The 24,003-nt window shown below is 36.5% G+C and overlaps 1 protein-coding gene across 1 annotated transcript; it reads left to right on the forward strand.

Annotated features, from left to right (window-relative positions):
- Positions 1-1,184: 1,184 nt before the first annotated feature.
- On the forward strand, positions 1,185-22,948 carry LOC128166110 (RWD domain-containing protein 3-like). The gene is made up of 9 exons (XM_052831054.1): positions 1,185-1,678; positions 5,989-6,249; positions 7,301-7,623; positions 9,135-9,244; positions 10,645-11,180; positions 15,079-15,145; positions 15,493-15,628; positions 21,963-22,182; positions 22,390-22,948. The coding sequence occupies exons 1-5, from the start codon at positions 1,603-1,605 to the stop codon at positions 10,787-10,789; spliced, it is 915 nt and encodes a 304-aa protein (XP_052687014.1). The 5' UTR covers positions 1,185-1,602; the 3' UTR covers positions 10,790-11,180; positions 15,079-15,145; positions 15,493-15,628; positions 21,963-22,182; positions 22,390-22,948.
- The last annotated feature ends 1,055 nt before the right edge of the window (positions 22,949-24,003 follow it).

The raw sequence follows: 24,003 nt of genomic DNA on the forward strand, positions 1-24,003 counted from the left end.
TCCACTCTTTATTTCCAATTATTCCAAAAAGGAGGAAAATGTAAATTTTTGACTGAATTTGATGAAATTACAAAAATACGCCAGTTTTGATTTCATATACTGCCAGTGAGTGCAAATGTATCAAACTAATAGGTGAAAAACATACATTACATCAGCTACTCTAAAAATAACAGAACAATCTAATGTATATTTGAACCACTTAAAAATTGCGAATTATGGGGACCAAATTTGACTCGTATCATATATAGTTCTTTAGTAAAAGCAACCACATATAGTGTAGTAGCTGCAATAATGTAGCCCTATCCCGACTTTTTTTTTGTTTTTGAAAGAGTATTGCAAAAAAGGATCGTGAAGGCTGCCTTTATCAACTGTAGAAAATTATTTATAAAACAAACTTGAATTTTGTTTTAGCTTCAACATGTCCAATCGAGTCCAAGAGCTTTAAATATTTGTTTGATTCATATATATATATATATATATATATATATATATATATATATATATATATATATATATATATATATATATATATATATATATATATATATATCAGTATTTATCGAGATGAATAACAACACATTGAACAGTCTGTCTTAGTAACAGTCCCTGTACACTGGTACATGTAAACATATGGAATCCACATCATAAATAAATAATCCCCTTAAGCTGTTAAGAACATCTTTTAATGCATAATATTACATAAGAATAATAACTGCTCAGGTATTTAATTGATTATTACTATAATTAAAAGGCAATCAGGGGATCTCACATAGAGATACTCAATGTAGGTAAGGCTAACGGTCAATGGAAAATTGAGAAGTCGGCTGATAACACTCGACAGGTCATTAGTACTAAAATAAAAGTTGCTACAATTACATGTATTATAAAGATATTAATAATAAAACGTATATATTTATGCATTGAAATATGCATTTAAGTTTAGCATTTGAAAACTATTTAATCTGTCCAAACCCTTCAAATTTATATAGTATAAATTCATAAAATTCATACACTGGCATGTACATTCCTGTATATTTATAGTGTAAAATAGTATTTAAAAGTATTAAAAACTATTAAATAGTATAGTTATGATTTTCATAGGGTACGTTTTCTCCAAGGCACGTTTTCTCCTAGAGTAAACCTACCCTGGAAATTGGGTACGTTTTCTCCTGGGTACGTTTTCTCCTGATACCGGGGTCGGACCGCTCTCCCGCCCTTCCTTGATACTACATGTACGTGCCAAAATGCTAGATAACTTTCCGGAAATAAATAATCCACTTATGTTGTTTCTAATTTTCTCGTGCGTAATTATTTTCTTGTTATGATAGATGTCGCGTGCCAGAATCGTCTCACATCTGTGGGTGTTTCAACATTCACCTGGCGTTGTGTAACTTGTTGAATAGATCTGTGAAAAATTGTCACAATTATGCTTGACGATCTGATCCTCAGCAGCTGTCCAGAGCAGCAGTCTCGACTCTACCATACGAGAACATGTAGGACTACGGTGTACTGAAATACGACATATCTCTTGTTTAATTAATGTTATACCTCTAAGTTTACACCGCTGGATTTTGAAACAGGGAAAGTTGCACAACTTTCATCATGACGGAAGATCTGGCCGAGGAACTAAGTGTCATTCAGGCAATCTATTGTCGACAAGGAGAGTGTAGTATAAATGGTAAGTTTGATCAGCTATAGTCCAATCCACACTTTGCAAAAGTTGTTCCCCTTTGCGGGGTCAACCCAAAGGTCAAAAGGGAAAAAACAACTTTTCCCTTCTTTATGCAACCAAATATTTGGACGTCCTGTGAAGAAATCTCTTGGAATTTAATTCATTCCTTCGATGTGTGGGTTGCCCCAACTTGGGGCAATAAAATTCACAGCGAAAACAGATTTCTAATGTCAATTGACGAAGTTACAACCCTCTAAACTACAAAGGCTACTGTGAGAAATATATGGGTGTTTCCTCAAAGATGGCGGACAAGGGACATAACTTTTGTAAAGTGTGGATTGGTCTATTGTCGACAAGGGAGTGTAGTAATATGTTTTACGGTGCTACCGTTCTGGCGAGTGCAGCAGCCCAGCCATTGTTTGGTCGCGCTAATTGACGAAACATCAGAAATGAAGAACATATTTTTTTTTCTCTATTTTTTTTAAATTTATATTTACTCTCAGAATAAAATTTAAACTCTATTGTTACAAATGTATTTTATTATTTTTTAAATTATTTATTGATTTATTAATTAAAATATCGGCAGTCGAATCAAGTATCGTACTAAGAATGATAAAGCATCCATTTCGTTAATTAGCCTATCCCTTTAATGCGCGGAGAATTCGATTTTAGCGAGTCTGTAATCGTTTTTTAAAATCATTTTAATTGTATAAAAAGGTTTCAAAGATACAGAGATACCGTTATTAGTACCGGTATTAAATGAAACGGTATTTTACCGGTATTTCTAAAGCAAGTATTCGGTACGGTATTGGTACCGTGTACCGGTATCCAACCCTAGCAGCAAGAATTACAAATACCTTGCATCATTGTCAGCCTAGTGTTATTTAGGTATCAACGAACGTTTAAGAATTTTTGAGAGAGTATTGCTCTACAATAAGCAGCTGATAAGTATGGTTAAGGTATTAATTTTAATGGTTATGATACATACAGCGCAACCCCCTACCCTGAGAGAGAGAAAGAGAGAGAGAGAGAGTGAGCGCCTGGTCCCTGTTTGTAGGTGTGTAATTTCCCACTTTTAAATTTAATGGCCAGACTATATGCAATATCTACATAAATTTTTTAACTGTTTATTTTTTTTTCATTTTTGCCTTTTCAGCTCACCGAGACGAAGTCAGGGGGAGCTTATGCTATACCCTCGGCGTCGGCGTCTGGACCTGGTTAAAGTTTTTGTTGCAGGTCCTGTATCTAAGCTATTACTTGTCCTATCTTCACCAAACTTGCATGGATGATGCATCTGGACTTACTTATGGACTTGAAAGACTTGGATGCTGAATCTGAGTCCTAAATTTCAGATGCTGGAGGAAGTTAAGGTTGTTGGACCAGGTTAAAGTTTTTGTTGCAGGTGCCCTTTGATAGCAATATCTAAGTTACTGCAGGTCCGTACTTCACCAAACTTGCATGGATGGTGTGTCTTATGATACTGATGCACCCGACAGGCTTGAGTGCTGAATTTGAGCTATAGGTTTTGGATGCTGGAGGAGGTTAAGGTTTTTGGAGCAGGTTAAAGTTTTTGTTGCAGGTGCCCTTTGATAGCAATATCTAAGTTACTGCTGGTCCGTACTTCACGAAACTTGCATGGATAGTGTGTCTTATAATACTGATGCACCAGGCAGGCTTGGGTGCTGAATCTGAGCTATAGGTTACAGATGCTGAAGGAGGTTAAGGTTTTTAGAGCTGGTTAAAGTTTTTGTTGCAGGTGCCCTCTGATGATTTTATCTTAGTTACTACTTGTCCTAACTTCACCAGACTTCCATGGATGGTGCGTCTCATGATACTGATGCACCAGACAGGCTTGAATGCTGAATCTGAGCCATAGGTTTCAGATGCTGGATATGGTTAAGTTTTTTGAAACAGGTCACATGTTTAATAGATAATAGTACTAGTTCAAACTTGCATAGTTGATTAAACTGTAATATGAAGGAATCACAGAGGAAGCTTCAGTTGCCAAGCTTGATCTCCATTATCAAGGATGCTAAAAAATATATCTTAGTTATAACAGGTCCTTTACTCACCAAACTTGAATGGATGGTGTGTCTTATGATACAGATGCACCTGACAGGCATGGATGTTGAATCTGAGCCATAGGTTGCGGATGCTGGAGCAGATAAAGGTTTTAATTGCTAGTGCCCTCTGATGATGATATCTTAGTTATTACTGGTCTGAACTTTACCAAACTTGCATGAAGATGCGTCTTATGTATACTGATGCACCTGACAGGCTTGAATGCTGAATCTGAGCCATAGGTTTCGGATGCTGGATGAAGTTTAGTTTTTTTTTTTAACACGTCACTTGTTTTATAGATGATAGCTTGCATAGTTGATTTAACTATATTATAAATGAAACGCATAGGTTGCTTCAGATGCAGAGCCTGATCTCCATTATCAAGGATGCTAAAGAAATCTCCTACCTCACTCAAACCTGCTCGATAGAAAGATGTGTTTGTTGATAAATGATATAACATGATTCCTATGATATATTATTGTATGGTATGAAACAATATTGTTTAATATGATACAATATAATATCATATGAAATATTATAAAAAGTTATATGTATTGATACGATATGATATTATATCAATTTTTTAAAATATTTTATGTTATGATATTGTATCATGATATTGTTATGTATAGTATTGTATATTATGATACAATATTGTATAATATTATATTGTATTATTAATTTATTATTTTATCACATGATACTATTACATAAGATATTGCAAAATATAATATTGTATCCTATGATACAATATTGTATATTCTATAATATTGTATCATACGATATTGTATAATATGATATAAGTTTCTGAAATATAGAATTTTATCACATAAAATTGTATAATATGTTACTGTAATATTTTATAATATCGTATCATACGATATTGTATGATATTGGTTTATAATATGATATCACATGAAATTGTATTGAATTATATTGTAAAATATATTATTGTATCATATGATACAATATGTATAATATGATATTGTATTATATAATATTTAACTTTATCACATAATATTGTATCATTTGATATAATACAATGTTGTATCAAATTATATTGTATCATAGAATACAATATCATATTATGTATCAAAAATGATACAGTATCATACAATATCATACTATATTATACAATATAATATCATATGTTTCAATGTTATGATGTAATATGATATTGTAATATAATACTATATTGTTTTATATATTATGATATTGTATTATGTGATCAAATACAATTACTTTAACACAATACGATGTCATATCATACGTTACAATATCATATCTCATCTTTGTTTATTATGGTATTTTATTGTATTATATGTTGTAAATATGATAGGATGCAATATTTAATTTTATATTATTGAATTGATTAACAAATGAACATATGATTATCATACAATTTTTTAACAGATGATATAGGATATTGTGTCAAAACAGAATCCATGAATATCCAAGATCATAAAGTATGATTTTCATTTAATATGATAAAGGTGGTCTCATAAAGGTGAAGTCTCATAAGGGTGATGTCTCGTCTCGGTGAGCTTTGTAATCTGTGATTACCTATGTTTATTTAGTTCAAAATGTCCTATTGTTTATTTCCTCCCTTCTCAAAAATGGATCTATATGACAGTAAAGTATGGCTCTTGCTAGTATTTATTTATGTAATCTCTATATTAAAAAAATTAAAAACAAATCATATGTCAATGAGGCAGTTATCGCAATCTTTACTGAAAAACTGGTTTGAGGTGTAATACTGTATATTCTCTTTTGAGAAATGGACAGGCATATTTGATGAAGGCTATACGCCTGTCCACTTGTACTGTAGTGAGCCACCTTAATCATGTCATAATGTAATTTTAAAGAATTGACGCCTTTCTACAGCTTTTCAGGCTCAAATCTGATTTTTTTTTCTTGTATGCTAACATTACTTTGGAGAATATTTAATCATATCAATTTAGTGTCTGTATAAATTTCTATGTATGTGTGCATGCAGACATTACATTTTAAAAAACTAATTGTGGGCTGACATATCTCTGAAGTGTCTTTGGGCCAAAATAACCTAATCAGCACAAAGAAGGCTAAGTAAGTGAGGTGTCATCTGGCATGTGTATGACATTCTTAACAAGAACCAATTCATTGTATAAAGCCTCTATTAGTTCTTGCAGGCATTTCATGCATGCATATTTATAAATGTCAATCTCTGTGAAACGTTAGACTTAGTATGTACATGTACATTGACTTGTTTATTACAGACTTGGGGAACTGTCCAGAACTCATGGTCAGGCTACAGAGGGATGGGGAAATAACTCCTTCAGCCACTGTAGTGATGCAGTTCTCATCTCTGTATCCTGAACAACCACCCACAATATCCTGTCAGTCACAGAACAGGTCGTGGTCAAGGCAACTAGTTACACGCCTCACTGAGCTAGGCAAACAGCTACAAGGAGGCCCCATGGTCAGTGAGATACTGAATCAGGCTCAGGAGATATTGGACCAGTTGAGATCAGTGGGGGGTAGGTATGGTGTTTACATGGCCATGATATATAAAGACACAAGGGGTTGTTAGATCAGCTTGAGTGGAATCATTTCAGTTGTAGTGGCCATTTCTTAAATTGTGGATTACTTGTGTCCCCCCTTGCCATCAAATTAGCATCCTAAGGAATAATGAAAAGTTATACTGACTTATTAATCATTGTAAAAAATACGGAAAATTAATTCCCCATGAACTTGTGAAAAATTGGCAATCCATAATGATTCGGAATATTCCAAGGTAGATCTGTAGAGGTTTGAAAAAATGTATACCGGTTTGTTTTCACCCCATTAATGCCATGTCAGTTAATAAAATTTATGGGCATCAATTTTCACAGTCTAATCGATATTGGCCCGTACATTTTAAATCAAATAATATAACATAGAGACTAATTTTAACTATTTGCAATTTTCATGGATTTAGGCCAAAATCAAAAATTGATTTGTTTGATGTACTCTGACCGACCCATCAAAATTGCCCCAACCCAGTAAATTTTTTCAGCATTTGAATTTGATTTTTTTTTTTAATTGATTGCCTATGTCAGATTAAAAACATATTTAGTATTTTTTTTTGTATCAGTAAATATTGATTTCTTTAGCTTTTTCAATAAAGAAAAAAAATAGTTTGATTATCAATGTGCAAGAAAATTAAAAAAAAAAAGCTACCTACCTACCCACCATGAAAATTGAGGTTGGAGTACATCTAACATATAAATTATTAATGATGGCCTCAGTGAAAATCAGTGTGACAGTTTCAAGGATACGTCAACTCATGGTCATTGTTTCTATCAATAGAATATTGTTATACAATGATCAACAAATATTGCTGAAATCACAATACATTTGGCTCTTTCACTGGCATTCTATATTGACAGGCTTGAAAATGTACCAAATAGTCTATATCAATATATATTTTAAAACTGACTTGATGTGAATATATATGCATTAAAAGAAAATTGTTTTATAAATTAATTATCATAATATTCATTTGGATTTGTTTGATTCTAGCTGAATTCAACAAAATATATGTTTCAGAAAATCAGGACACAGCCTCAACCACAGGCATCGATGGAGGGACAAGTGAAGCCAAGAGGGAGGGCCCAGTGTCATCTAATGAAGCCCAGGGGGAGGGGCCTGTGTCATCTAATGAAGCCCTGAGGGAGGGCCCAGTGTCATCCAGTGAAGCCCAGGGGGAGGGGCCTGTGACGGCTCTCTTGATGCTGGACCACATGCGCTCTAAGGTCCGCTACACCCACACAATCCTGAAGTGGGCCACTGGTCTGGCCCTGGCCGGTTGTCTACTGTTTGTAGGAAAGTTCATCTTCATTGTCCTTCAAGGTCATGCGGCAAATGTCAAGGTAAAATCTGGAACCTCCGTCTAGACTGTATACCATTTTATTTATTTCATTTCACCACTATCATTTTAAATTTTTTTTGTGTGGGTTTAGACATGTCTATCTCATTGTAGCAACAGGGCGTGTAATATAATCAATTTGATTAATAAGTATCAACATTTTACTGTATTTTTATTATTTTTCTGGAAAATAAGGAGTAATATATGTATGTAGACATTATTGAGATATGAATATGGGTTGGCCACATTACAAAATTCTTTACATTTCTAATATTTCAATTAATCAAAATATCTCATGTTTTTCCAATCTTGTTTTAATTATTAAAATCAAAAATGAAATCCACAAAAAGTGGTGTCTATTTGATTAACTAATAATTATGAAACTACAGTATTTGTAGATCTATTAAACATATTTTCAAAAGCTTGAAATATATATACTATTTGTAAACATGCGTGGGCATGTTAAGGCTTCCTGATTGATTTTACAGCAACGTGTAGAAAGTCACTTGTCCGTACTTCATACGATATGGCGTCATAATTAACTTTGACGTCACAATCTGCATTCCTGTCGATAGTTCTCAGGGAATGTATCTTAACGTTAAAAGTGAATTATATCAAACCAGTTTAATACCGCATGTTTCCTTTACATAGATGCTGCCGTTAATGCTAGACGTACAGAATTTATTCATATTAAAAACCAGTATCAAATAATCGGCAGTTTTAAAGCTTCGTTTTAAGTAATAGACTATTTATAAAGTAGTGGTTTGGAGACTCTCCCTGCTACGTGTAAACAACTGAATTAAGAAATTTTAATGCATGTAAAACCAGCTTGGTGAAGGTGAAAGATCAACACAATTTTAGAATATTTTACGTAAAATTGGTAGAGAATATAAGTACCAATGTGAATCGTGCTTGGGAAACCTACGGATTTACCCCAATTTTTTCTAAATCGCTTTTCATTAATAAAAATGTGCATTATTTTGATGATTTTGTGGAATGTTTCAACAATATCTTCCAAACGAAATATCTATTTCTTTCCCAAGCAAGAACTTCAAAGTATATGACTTAACAAAGGTTTTTTCTTAAAAATATGTATGATTTAATGTCATTAATCACCTGCGCCGATGCGATTTAATTAGACCATTTGCAATATTAGGATTTGCCCGTTACGTGATATGTATGTGAAGTACATATGACATCAAAAATGAATCAAATATAATGTTTAACATCGGTGTCAATAAATGTAACATAGATTTCAAGAAATACTCTAGGTCAAAGTATTTTTGCGATGATTCAAAGAATATCGTTTTCCAGTTGTATTTTAGCATCGGGACGCCTTAACATTGCCGCATGGCAAATTGTCTACAATGTCAGTCATATAGTTTGGTACCAACTGTAACAAATGTCTTGGTGAATCGACAATGTAAGGAACTTAAACTTGATACTTGGGAAGTTTTTCTGTAAATAATATCATCCATTCAGATCTGTAATTCACATATGCCATTTTTTTCTCAGGAATACATAAAGTTACAAAGAAGCAGTAATGTAGATGTCGACAGTCGTGGGAAGAAATGCAAGGAGAGAATGATGTCTGTTCTCCATCAGGGAATCCTCCTGGGAAAAGGGTGAGTAATGTTCAAAGTATCCAAGGGAAAAAGGATGAATTGTGTTCTAAGTATCCAAGGGAAAAAGGATGAATTGTGTTCTAAGTATCCAAGGGAAAAAGGATGAATTGTGTTCAAAGTATCCAAGGGAAAAAGGATGAATTGTGTTCTAAGTATCCAAGGGAAAAAGGATGAATTGTGTTCTAAGTATCCAAGGGAAAAAGGATGAATTGTGTTCTAAGTATCCAAGGGAAAAAGGATGAATTGTGTTCAAAGTATCCAAGGGAAAAAGGATGAATTGTGTTCTAAGTATACAAGGGGAAAAAGATGAATTGTGTTTTAAGTATCCAAGGGAAAAAAGATGAATTGTGTTCTAAGTATCCAAGGGAAAAAGGATGAATTGTGTTCTAAGTATCCAATGGAAAAAATGAGTTATGTTAAAAGTATCCCAAAAGAAAGGATAATTTAGATGTCCTAGAGGAAGGGTGAAAAATGTTTTAAGTATTCCGGGGCATGCTCTAAATATCCTAAGGGTATGGATGAGTTATGTTTCAAATATCCCAAGAAAGGGGTGGGTAATTTTTTAAAACTCCCAGGATAAATGGTGAGTGAAGTTCCAAATATCCCAGAGGAAAGGGCAATTAATATTCCTAATATCCCAGAGGAAAGGGCAATTAATGTTCCTAATATCCCAGAGGAAAGGGCAATTAATGTTCCTAATATCCCAGAGGAAAGGGCGAGTAATGTTCCTAATATCCCAGAGGAAAGGGCGAGTAATGTTCCTTATATCCCAGAGGAAAGGGCGAGTAATGTTCCTAATATCCCAGAGGAAATGGTGAGTTATGTTCCTAATATCCCAGAGGAAAGGGCGAGTAATGTTCCTAATATCCCAGAGGAAATGGCGAGTAATGTTCCTAATACCCCAGAGGAAATGGTGAGTAATGTTCCAATCACTCTAGGTAAAAGAGTGAGTCATGTTCCAATTATCCAAGGGGTAGGGTGAGTTATGTATCAAATATCCTAGGGGAAAGGGTGAGTAATGTTCCAAAAATCCAAGGAAAAGTGCTAGTGATGTTTCAAATATTCCCAAGGAAAGGGGGAGTTATGCTCCTAATATGCAAGGGAAAGAGTGAGTTATGTTCCAAAGATCTACATGTATATGAATAGCGAGAGTTATTTAAACAGATAAACTTTAATAAAATAGTATAGTTGAACTTGTTATTGGCTTTTCCTGAGTACAGGAGTACATTTGAGTGATGAGATGTGTAAGATCACAATGCACCTTGAGAGGAAGTTGGATGAGTTATAAGAAAGGAAGTGTTGTCTATTGATGTCATTTCCTACTGACTGGTATAAATAATAATGAGTGTCTACAACATGTTCTTTCTTGGTGGACCTTACAATTTAAACTTTTGTTTTAGATTCAAGGACTTCAGTGTTATTGAGTGCTCAAACCAGCAAGAAGTTCAGGAAATATTCCGGAGGACAGAGTTAGTGCCCTTGTATGAGGATCACATTGTACCACGTCTCAGACTTTATATACCACCCCAATCACCAAGTGATTAACCTAGACAAGTTTTGTTATCCTCCAATTGATTTTGGAATTTGAATAACCTAGACAAGTCAAGCAGAGTTTTGTTATCCTCTGATTGAATTTGGAATATCAAAAATCAATTTTGAATGAAGTCTGTGATAGTGGTAAAAAAAAAATTCAGAAAATTTGGACCAAGAAATAAAAATTTGCTTATGATGAGATAACAATTCTTTTGGTCTAAATGTTTTGGAAGTTGCAATGACTGAAAGCGAGGCATCGTTGGTGAAAGAAAAAGTACAGAAATGGCAATCAGCTGGAGGACAATGACCAGCGAGTGGACGTCTTGAAGCAACAGAGTGTCCTTGACCTAGTTATCTGTCCTTGACAATTTTGTGTTCTGTGAAACAGCTGGTACACTGTGGGGTATGTCACCGTCTAGATAAGCCTGGTACACTGTGGGGTATGTCACCGTCTAAATAAGCCTGGTACACTGTGGGGTATGTTACTGTCTAAATAAGCCTGGTACACTTTGGGGTATGTCACCATCTAAATAAGCCTGGTACACTGTGGGGTATGTTACTGTCTAAATAAGGCCTGGTACACTGTGGGGTATGTCACCTTCTTTATAAGCCTGGTACACTGTGGAGTATGTCACTGTCTAAATAAGCCTGGTACACTGTGGGGTATGTCACTGTCTAAATAAGTCTGGTACACTGTGGAGTATGTCACTGTCTAAATAAGCCTGGTACACTGTGGAGTATGTCACTGTCTAAATAAGCCTGGTAAAATGTGGTGTATGTCACCGTCTAAATAAGTCTGGTACACTGTGGAGTATGTCACTGTCTAAATAAGCCTGGTACACTGTGGGGTATGTCACCGTCTAAATAAGTCTGGTACATTGTGGAGTATGTCACTGTCTAAATTAGCCTGGTACACTGTGGGGTATGTCACCGTCTAAATAAGCCTGGTACACTGTGGGGTATGTCACCGTCTAAATAAGCCTGGTACACTGTGGGGTATGTCACCGTCTAAATAAGTCTGGTACACTGTGGAGTATGTCACCGTCTTAATAAGCCTGGTACACTGTGGGGTATGTCACCGTCTAAATAAGCCTGGTACACTGTGGGGTATGTCACTGTCTAAATAAGCCTGGTACACTGTGGAGTATGTCACTGTCTAAATAAGCCTGGTACACTGTGGGGTATGTCACCTTCTTTATAAGCCTGGTACACTGTGGGGTATGTCACCGTCTAAATAAGCCTGGTACATTGTGGGGTATGTCGCCTTCTAAAGAAGCCTGGTACACTGGGGTATGTCACCATCTAAATAAGCCTGGTACACTGTGGGGTATGTAACTGTCTAAATAAGCATGGTACACTGTGGGGTATGTTGCCTTCTAAAGAAGCCTGGTACAATGTGGGGTATGTCACCGTCTAAATAATAAGCCTGGTACACTGTGGGGTATGTCACTGTCTTAATAAGCCTGGTACAATGTGGGTATGTCACCGTCTAAATAAGACTGGTACACTGTGGGGGTATGTCACCGTCTTAATAAGCCTGGTACACTGTGGGGTATGTCACCGTATAAATAAGCCTGGTACACTGTGGGGTATGTCACCGTCTAAATAATCCTGGTACACTGTGGGGTATGTTGCCTTCTAAAGAAGCCTGGTACAATGTGGGGTATGTCACCGTCTAAATAATAAGCCTGGTACACTGTGGGGTATGTCACTTTCTAAATAAGTCTGGTAGACTGTGGGGTATGTCACCTTCTAAATAAGGCCTGGTACACTGTGGGGTATGTCACCTTAACAAGCCTGGTACACTGTGGGGTATGTCACCGTCTAAATAAGCCTGGTACACTGTGGGTTATGTCACCGTCTAAATAAGCCTGGTACACTGTGGGGTATGTCGCTGTCTAAATAAGCCTGGTACACTGTGGGGTATGTCACCGTCTAAATAAGCCTGGTACAAAGTGGGGTATGTCACCGTCTAAATAAGCCTGGTACAATGTGGGTATGTCACCGTCTAAATAAGCCTGGTACAATGTGGGGTATGTCACCGTCTAAATAATCCTGGTACATCGGGGGTATATCACCTTAACAAGCCTGGTACACTGTGGGGTATGTCACCGTCTAAATAAGCCTGGTACACTGTGGGGTATGTCACCTTCTAAATAAGCCTGGTACAATGTGGGGTATGTCACCTTAACAAGCCTGGTACACTGTGGGGTATGTCGCCATCTAAATAAGCCTGGTACACTGTGGGGTATGTCACCGTCTAAATAAGCTTGGTACACTATGGGGTATGTCACCGTCTGAATAATCCTGGTACACTGTGGGGTTTGTCACCGTCTAAATAAGCCTGGTACACTGTGGGCTATGTCGCCGTCTAAATAATCCTGGTACACTGTGGGGTATGTCACCGTCTAAATAATCCTGGTACAATGTGGGGTATGTCACCTTCTAAATAAGCCTGGTACACTGTGGGGTATGTCACCGTCTAAATAAGCCTGGTACAATGTGGGTATGTCACCGTCTAAACAAGCCTGGTACACTGTGGGATATGTCACCGTCTAAATAAGCCTGGTACAATGTGGGTATGTCACCGTCTTAATAAGTCTGGTACAATGTGAGGTATGTCACCGTCTAAATAAGCCTGGTACACTGTGGGGTATGTCGCCTTCTAAAGAAACCTGGTACACTGTGGGGTATGTCACCGTCTAAATAAGCCTGGTACACTGTGGGGTATGTCACCGTCTAAATAAGCCTGGTACACTGTGGGGTATGTCACCGTCTAAATAAGCCTGGTACAATGTGGGTATGTCACCGTCTAAATAAGCCTGGTACACTGTGGGGTATGTCACCTTCTAAATAAGCCTGGTACACTGTGGGGTATGTCACCTTCTAAATAATCCTGGTACACTGTGGGGTATGTCACCGTCTAAATAAGCCTGGTACACTGTGGGGTATGTCACCGTCTAAATAAGCCTGGTACACTGTGGGGTATGTCACCGTCTAAATAAGCCTGGTACAATGTGGGGTATGTCACCGTCTAAATAAGCCTGGTACACTGTGGGGTATGTCACCTTCTAAATAAGCCTGGTACACTGTGGGGTATGTCACCGTCTAAATAAGCCTGGTACACTGTGGGGTATGTCACTGTCTAAATAAGCCTGGTACACTGTGGGGTATGTCACCGTCTAAATAAGCCTGGTACACTGTGGGGTATGTCACAGTCTAAATAAGCCTGGTACACTGTGGGGTATGTCACTGTCTAAATAAGCCTGGTACACTGTGGGGTATGTCACCTTCTAAATAAGCCTGGTACACTGTGGGGTATGTCACCTTCTAAATAAGCCTGGTACACTGTGGGGTATGTCACGGTCTAAATAAGCCTGGTACACTGTGGGGTATGTCACTGTCTAAATAAGCCTGGTACACTGTGGGGTATGTCACCGTCTAAATAAGCCTGGTACACTGTGGGGTATGTCACCTTCTAAATAAGCCTGGTACACTGTGGGGTATGTCACTGTCTAAATAAGCCTGGTACACTGTGGGGTATGTCACCTTCTAAATAAGCCTGGTACACTGTGGGGTATGTCACTGTCTAAATAAGCCTGGTACACTGTGGGGTATGTCACCGTCTAAATAAGCCTGGTACACTGTAGGGTATGTCACCTTCTAAATAATCCTGGTACAATGTGGGGTATGTCACCTTCTAAATAAGCCTGGTACACTGTGGAGTATGTCACTGTCTAAATAAGGCCTGGTACACTGTGGGGTATGTCACCATCTAAATAAGCCTGGTACACTGTGGGGATATGTCACCGTCTAAATAAGTCTGGTACACTGTGGGGTATGTCACCGTCTAAATAAGCCTGGTACACTGTGGGGTATGTCACCATCTAAATAAGCCTGGTACACTGTGGGGTATGTCACCATCTAAATAAGTCTGGTACACTGTGGGGTATGTCACCTTCTAAATAAGCCTGGTACACTGTGGGGTATGTCACAGTCTAAATAAGTATGGTACACTGTGGGGTATGTCACAGTCTAAATAAGTATGGTACACTGTGGGGTATGTCACAGTCTAAATAAGTATGGTACACTGTGGGGTATGTCACCGTTTAAATAAGCCTGGGTCAAATGAAATGTCTCACAAAGTTAACTTTTAAAATGATGTTCATAATACCAATATTTCATTTCTTTATACCAATATATCATGTTGAAAGTATTAATTTGTACCCAATCTTTGGTACACTAAGTATTTGTGTGTTCGGCATTATATGCATGTGAAGTGAATCCTTTTTCATCAGCAGGAATGACATAACTTGGGTAACAATTGAGACTCCAGGCTTTCTGTCTGTATGCAGGCAGTTAACCAGGGTATGTAGGTTGTATTTAGAATTCTTCTAATCAGTTTATCATGTAATGAAGGTTCTGTGTTTCTGTGTTGATTTATTCATCACAAAAGTAATCAAATCTAACATCAGACTCATCTCCTTACAGCTCAGTTAGCAATGACAAACTGGTGCAATTCACTCTTGTAGCATTTAAAATCCTCTGCAAATTTCTAGATGACTGATTCAAACTGGTAATAAAATGCAAAAAGTGGGAATGAATTGCTGATAAAAGTTGTTTAATGCAGTGTAAAACATCAGAGTAGAAGATACAGCAGCCATTACCTTAAAGTAGTTGATTGTGATGCAAATTTTGTTAATGATTTGTTGCAGAACTGAACATTCAAGGAGGACAACTCCAGCATATCTAAAATATCCTTCATAAATGGGGAGTTAATGGATTTCCAGCACTTTAATGTGGACTGTCTTGTAGATAAAGAAAGAAATTGAAGTCAGAGATAGTCTAAAGGTGAGTTTAATTCTTCTTGCTTCAAAGATTGTTGTAAATAATTAAGACGTGGTTAATCGGCTCTCACAACATTCTGTCTTATCTGAGTCTGCTTTTCCGACTTCTTTTGTTTTATGTCTTTTTCTTGATGGAAAATTTAAAATAAATCAACGAACAACCCTATCCCTGAAAAAAAACGGAAAAAAAAAAACCCCAGTCAAACCTTTGTAAAGATGTATTCTTTTGTGTCTGGACATTGTCATGCATAGAGAGAGAGAGAGAGAGAGAGAGAGAGAGAGAGAGAGAGAGAGAGAGAGAGAGAGAGCAAGAGAGAGATTGGTGCCAAGTTATCTTTGAGGGTTTTATCTTGCAGTCATTGGATAAATATTCGGGATAGAGGGATAGTAATGAAAAGTTGTTGGGCAGTATGGGTAGTCAGGATATGGTCACGTATCTAAATACTTCTCTTTACTGAAAGATAATTAACGATTCATTAAAAAATAAAGATGTAAATAACCAAGAATTGAAATTAACTAATTTTCCCAGTCATGCCACAATTTATATATCTAAATAATAATTTCATGTGTAGCAAAGTTAAGATAGACTTGCAGTTATGCATTGTTTTTTATCTTTGTATTTTTCATCAAATGTAGAGTTAATTTAAAAAAAACATGCAAATGAAATACTTCACTATAAATTGAATTTATTTTCACCACCCATTTACATCCACACATGAATGAGTAATGCAAGCAATAAAGATAAATGTTGTGGTGAATGGTATATATATAGTGCTCCTGTTATAGATGTTTTCCAAACATGCCAATGACAATGTCAATGAACATTTTGGGGGTTTTTTTCAGAGAAACTTGAACAATTATTTTGGCTGCAAACATGATATTTTTATTTTTTTAGAGCTCAAAATTTGGTCGAAATTGATAAATAATATAATTATGTATAAATACATGTCAAAGATAGCCATGAAACTTAAATTATTGGGTCTTTTTTGGTCAATGAAAAAAAAAGGGGTGAGGCTGCGATGTAACTCCTGTCTTCTTTACTTTTTAATGACATGGATTTGATACAAGCCTGTGAAACTCTTAAAATGTACACATTGATGCTTGATATAGACATTAAGGCTAGATATTGCTGAATGTATTGTATGTTCGTCATCAGCTGGTATAACCTGAACATAACCAGTACTGCATTGTAAGAACAATCACTGTATAATTACTCCTAATTACCATCAAGTACTGATCTGTCTCGTCAAGTAATTACTGAATATTTTCTACACTGGCTTTATTTTTACAAAGTATTACAAATGTGCAGTCATTTTAGCTTACACGTCAAGAATTATAATGTGGGACAATTAGAGATTTGAATCCATTTCCTGTGACATCATAACTGACTTTTGTGTCAGTCTGTCTTTAAACTCCATTTCCATCTTTGTGAAACCTAAAGTTCAACTTCATTTGAAATGATTAAATAATTTTTGAAATTGAGAGAGAGAGAGAGAGAGAGAGAGAGAGAGAGAGAGAGAGAGAGAGAGAGAGAGAGAGAGAGAGCTGCTTGCCTCCCTGTACATGTTGTCTGTATCAGGGTGAAGTGTCCTGCTGTCTCAGCTACCTATCTGTGTAGAGAGAGTCTGTCATCTATCTGTGTAGAGAGAGTCTGTCATCTACAGATTTCCATAGGGAGGCTGAGGTCACTCTCTTTGACTGGATCTTTTCCTTTCTCTAGGGAATTTTTTATGTCCTCATATTTTATAATCTCCATTGAAAACAGGGGATGAATGCTGTTTCTATATAGGTTGTTGATAAGATCAACTGATTTTGCTAGATATTAATCTACAACACCAGAATGAAGAGTTGACAAAGTCAGGAAAAGCTCATAACTAAGGATTAACAAAGTAAAAAAAGCTTTTAACTGAAAATTGACAAAGTCAAGAAAAACTCATAACTAACAAAGTCAAGATAATAGAAAAATAAGAGGGCCTGCTCTCATAATCTGTGAACAAGGGGTAAAAAAAGTTTCAATATTTATAAAAAAGAATGTTCATCAATATTAAAAGTTAGAAGAGTGCCCATGAATACAATTATTAGCTGATTAGAACATTCTGTTTGAGTTATATTCTCAAGAAGTTTGTTTAGAATCTGGAGCTGGAAATTGGTTAGATAGAATGTTCTGTCGTTAAAATGACAGATGTCCTACGGACCCTGTTTAGCCTGGTCACGGTGGTAGGCCTAGTTTGAATTTTATAAGTTGAATGGAGGTTGTCTATGACAGAGTCCCTCACACACTCTTGTAGGTTTGCAATCTTGTGCTACTGGATGTTGAATTTGATTCGCCTGTGATTGTTTGCAGGGTCACATTTATGAAAATGTCAAGTCTATGTAAGATTTAAAAAAATTAAAGTCATTTTTAGATGGTAATGGTGACAAGTATTAGTGACTGAAAATCTCACAAAATTTTCTTCTATGGAAATGAAAGTAGGTTTACACGAGTATTATATGTTTACATCTTTTTTTTTCAATGAAAAATGCAGGAAAGTGCATTAAATATCATAATTAATAAGAAGATAATGATCTTTCCACTTTTAACCAGTTTTACCTTACTTGTAAAGTACGGTATATAATGACCTTATTGCGAAAACCTAAAATATGAACCTTCAACACACAGACAAGAATAGACTGCTCATCCAAAAGGGGGTGTTACAGTGAAATGATTGCTTACTCTTACTCTCAGTATACTAACAAAGACAATAATTTAATTTTGAGATCTTTTGAGAGGAAGTCTGTCACTTAAGATGTCTTTTTTCTCTATTTTAAGAACTCATCTTTGTCTGAGGCATCAGAATGAAGAGCAAATATTCGGGCTTTGGCACGGATTAGTATTCATACACACAGGATCTGAGGCAAATAATTTAATCAATGCAAAATGAGCCTGCTTAAGCAATTGTCCATTTTAGCATACCACCTCGATAAAAAATAATTTACCCTATCTCTGGGGGCCAGCACTGTTTGAAATTTGTTTCTGGAATAAATTTGTCATATTTTAGCAAGAAAAAACAAAATGATCTTCAGTATAAAGAGCAAGAGGAAGAGTTGTGGCCATCATAGAGCTGGCAATTCCCAAAAACCAAGCACCGCAGAAATCAATGAAATATGTCTTAATCAATTACCGACCGTGGAGCTTAAAAAAACACAGCCTAACAATAAACGGACAGTCTTTACTCTGTGGACACAAGCAGAGGCAGGGAGCCCTTCTGATTGGTCGGGACTTTATGACTCTTCCTTGGGTTTCTTTACCATTAAATGATCGTATAATTAAAGATAATCAGAAGATGATCAGAGGGGTGGATAGAGACCAGGGGTTGATCTCTGTGTAGATTATCAAGGAATTATTCTAGTGGCAGAACATTCAGAGGATACATGATTCAATACTATAATTACCTTGTGTCTCATTTTGGTGCATCTCTTACATAACAAGAACAGTAACTCTAGCAGTGTAACATTTGGACTCTAGAAGATAAGATTCTTCTTCTGACAAGTTTAAAGTTTGATAATATTCTTTGTTTGATTGATTATCAAAACTTCTGTGTTATGCTGATATTAATTAGAGGACTTGTATTTTATTTCAGTCAGTTGGCATTGAAAGTGAAACAAATCCCCTCAAACCCCACCCCACTTCAAACAAATAAGGCACCGTAGTGTAACAACTACATGTACACCCCCCACTTCTCACAAGTCTTTGTAAAAAATTCTCATACCCCAGAACACCAAATACCAAACCATAATGTGTTTCAATGGGATTTTCTTTGAATAACTGATACCCAATTTTGGTAACTTCCCTGGCGTTCATGGTCCTATGAGAGACATGTGGACACAGAGGCATGGTATGCTGCCATGTTTGTGACATCTTTCCTCTCTTGATGTATCATAACACATGATGTTAAGAGGGTGATCTGATTGCATTTCTTTTGTGCGAGATAAGTACTTTAGATAAAAGTATCAAGTGTAAATTGGTATGTGCTGTATGTCTCCTCTTAGTCAGGGAGGAAAATTGAGGGGGGAATTTTCATATCTCTCTCTCTCTCTCTCTCTCTCTCTCTCTCTCTCTCTCTCTCATTGAAATCCTGAATGCTGCAAACTTGAAAATAATTTTTGAGATAGGAGACTTCCTATAATGCCCCCCCCCCCCCCCCCCCCCACAGATCACCACCAACCACCATTTTAGCATTCTGCATTGAAATGTGTTCTACATTATTATTGTAATCACCTAGACAGATAGTTAAAGACGAATGATGGTGTGACAATGGCAGGGGTCGTAAAAACTGTAAGAACATCGGCAAATTTCCCGTGTTCTGCCGCTGTCCACAATTCGACTCTGTGAAGTCACTTTATGGAGGAAATTAACACAGAATGCTAAATACGTGGCTCTGTATCACGTCTATAGGAAGGTAATCAAACGTAAGTTATTTCCTCACAACCAATGCGAGGACTAACAAATGGTTTCACTTTATTAATCAAACTGGAATGCTAGAACTGCCAAAATGAAAGAAAAAATGAGACCGAGATGTTTTTCCTTTACACAGTGTGGTATTTCATTTTTTACATGAAAAGCTGTAGGCAGTCTGTTCGGCATACTGCAGTTGTTTTACAACTTTTATCAAAATATTTGCTTATTACTGCTTTGAATCCCATTTTCCTTTCTTCTCCGTTTCAGAAAATATTTTGTTCCTTTGATAGAGGGTTGTTTTGGAATATCTCTAAGCCTAGCACCTTGGCTCACCTGTGTTAGATTTGTAGATAACCTCTGCCATTCTTTAACTGTAAGTGGTAGATTTAAGGTTTGATAATGCCTTGGCCCTCTCTTCATCAAAAAACTTCTGCATTACGTGTTTTTGGGGTACCCTTACACATGAAGTTAGGTGAAAGGCAGCTTCTCAGGGTAATTGTAAGATAGTTACACAGACTTGTCCTCAGTGTCTCTGCATGCAGTCTTCATGATTCTATCATATTAACCATTTTTTTTTTCAAGCATGGTTAAGTACCGTACTTTATGGTTATATGTGTGTGAAAATTCACAAATTGTGATGCAAGTAGATCTTGGTCAAATCTAAAGTTTCCATAACAGAACCCTGCGTGTATACTCTAATTGAAAATATTTTAATTTTAGAATATTATATTGCATAAAGCTGGGTATTTTGAGTCAATTGAGCTTAACTTCAACGTATGTAATCTGCTAAATTTACCAAGGAAAAATCTTCAAAGATAAAAAGTATTGGCATGAACAAACTTTATTTTTACAAACTTTTTTGTTACAAACTTTACTGTAAATTCTTAATAAAATGCGGGAATTCATATCCGCATAAAATCACGAGAAGCACATCCCGCAGACTTTAAAATCTCACTTTATTTTTTCTGAAAATGTAAACAGTTAGTATAAGGAAATATGTTAAAAATTCGGTGTTCACAATTTTATTTTCTTGCGATTTGATGCATAACGCGATGGAATCGCAAAATTAAGTACTTGTATAAATTAAGGAATCTACAGTATTTTTCTGTATCTGAGGTTCAGAATATTGAATTGATTAGAAATTATGACATTCACTAGGAGTCAAGGAAAGGGTTTGTGTGAAAAACAATTGTTGTAACTTTAAAACATGCATTATAGACCAACAAAATTCTACAGTGTTTTAGTATATCTGAGGTTCAGAATATTGAATTAATTAGAAATTGTGACATTCACTAGGAGCCAAGGAATGGGTTCGTGTGAAAAACAATTGTTGTAACTTTAAAACATGCATTATAGACCAACAAAATTCTACAGTATTTTTCTGTATCTGAGGTTCAGAATATTGAATTAATTAGAAATTGTGACATTCACTAGGAGCCAAGGAATGGGTTCGTGTGAAAAACAATTGTTGTAACTTTAAAACATGCTTTATAGACCAACAAAATGAGCACTACAGTAAACTAAGAGGAGTTAATCCTACCCTTGAAACACTAGGAGGAGTTAATCCTACCCTGGAAACACTAGGAGGAGTTAATCCTACCCTGGAAACACTTTAGAGTTACAAGAAGGAAGGAAAAATCTCTTGTATTTATTTTATTTTTTGAAATTGGCAAACAAATATTAAAATACATGTTAAAAGGTGCATATTTTGTACCTAGCTGTACACCGACTTGAATATCTTAATTTTGTTTGTGGTGAGCCTTTTAGCCATGGGCCTCAAATTGATTTGTAGATCATCCCAAGTAAACAGAAGAAGGCCACTATAATCTCCACCATTTCTTGCAGCTTAAGTTACAGAAAGTTCCTGGGAAATTGTTTTATGTCAGTTTTGTTTCTACAGGTTCTAAGAAATGGCAAGCCTGCTTCTATAATGCCTTTGTGGATTCCAGTGTGATATCAGACGGTGACCCACCCCTTGGTTTGTCAGTTTGATCCACACCTCATGTGATTGGTTGGATCCCTGCAGTCTGTTCCACTGATAGAGACCAGAGGCAGATAAGACATGCTTCACTCCTGTACTAGTGCTTTACTCCATGGTACCTACTGAACCAAACTAACAGGTAAAATATCACACTGGGGATTAACTGATTAACCACTGGATTAACTAATCTGTAACAGCTTATGAAGACCTCTGGCAGAGTTCAGTCCTCTGCCTTTTCACGGTGATTTGTTAGTGTTAATGAATAATAAAGAAATGTTTACTGCCTTCACAAGAAGCTAGCGCACCAACTTATTTATAATCTGCCTTTTTTGACGTGCTTTTATAGATTTCCATATGTCACAACTTTGATGGATTCTCGTTTGTCACTGGCTCATCAAGAAAATGACACAGTTTACTGTGGCTGTTATTAGGATGGGGCTGTACACAGCTACGGTTGGTTGGAAATCTGGATCGTTGTCGAACTGAGGCCACGGATGACCGGAGTCAGAGCCCAAGGTCCAGTGTGTGATGGGAAGGTGTACTAAACTTGTAATTAAGTGTGTTTAATTGGGAGAGCCTGGCCGTCCTTGTTATCATCTGCTGTGGGCCAAGGTAATCCACAGCTCTGTTCTTGGTTGACGTCTGGGAGGGAGTTTAACTTTATCTTCTGACCGGCCCAGTCCTGTGGTTCTGGGTGGGAGGAGTGGATCGGGGTGATTCTGTGGGGGCGGACTGTGAGGAGGGAACTGTAAATAACAGCTCAGTTACCGACAGACTACCCACTAAACTAGTATCGCTCTCCAGGAGAGGATAAAAACTTCAGTTGTGTGAGCCGAGTAGGAATTGTGAGGAGTTATATTCTGAGGATTAGAGTTACAGATAGGCGGACGGACAGACAGGACGGCGAGGATGCAGGTGGAGAGTGGAGAGATCGGGAGACTGCGGATCAGTCGGAGTCGTCGCCACACGCTGGCTAACGTTCGGTAAGTCACGACCCATGCACCTCATTCAGAGGAGATAAGGTGGATTTCACGTAGAAAATATTCAGAAGTTTAGTATATCGTATAATGTGCAAGTATCAGGAACAACAAAGGTTCTAAAAACTTTAGTATTCTGAAAGTGCAAGTATCAGAAAAGTAAAGAGTTTCTGATTAAAGAAAAATTCAAAATGAATGAACGGTATTTGGTATTCTTCTTTGATAAAAAATATCTTGATGAATATTTTAAGTAAGAGTATGATGCTGTGAAATATCAAATGATTTAAGGATGGATAGGAGTAACAGTTAAATGAAGGTATTCCCTCTCTGGATGGTGTGGTCACCATTGGTATTCATTTAGTATTCAATCTATGGTGGTCTGAGTTTATCTGTTTCAGCAGCTAAAATATCTGTTTTAATGATTCTCAAGACTCATAGACAAGGTATTGTTTTATAGGGGGTTGGATGTTGAGGGTAGAGAGCAAACTTTGGCTCTGTAGTGTATCATCTAATGAGTAGAGAAAGTAGCTAGCTGTATAGACTCAGTGTTTGAAGACAATTTAACTTATCAACTGCGCTAGCTTGAGAATTTACTTAATGCTTGGCCCAGCTTGGCTGACCTAAGCCCTACTACTAATTAAAGTCCCCCTCTGTCTTGTGTACTGGACCTCTGGCCCTGGATAATCAATCCTTAGAATTAATCACTGTTGGAGGACATGAAATTTAGGGGGGAAAAAGCTCCTTATATAGATTTTGTTCCTTTCCATCTGTGCATTGATTTTTGTGGTTTGAAATGAAAGTTTGAGTAATAGCCAAATGCTGCTTGCGATCTTAAAAATCAGAAATATTCCTATGAATAACATAAAAATTGCACTTTAGAAAGTGTTTATAAATGATTTCAGCTGCTAAAACAAATTGATGAATTGGTTATAGAGAAAATAACAAGTTGGTGAGAAAATTGACAATTTATGATGTAATATATG

Source organism: Crassostrea angulata, chromosome 10 (genome assembly GCF_025612915.1).
Source record: "Crassostrea angulata isolate pt1a10 chromosome 10, ASM2561291v2, whole genome shotgun sequence".
Taxonomy (NCBI): domain Eukaryota; kingdom Metazoa; phylum Mollusca; class Bivalvia; order Ostreida; family Ostreidae; genus Magallana; species Magallana angulata.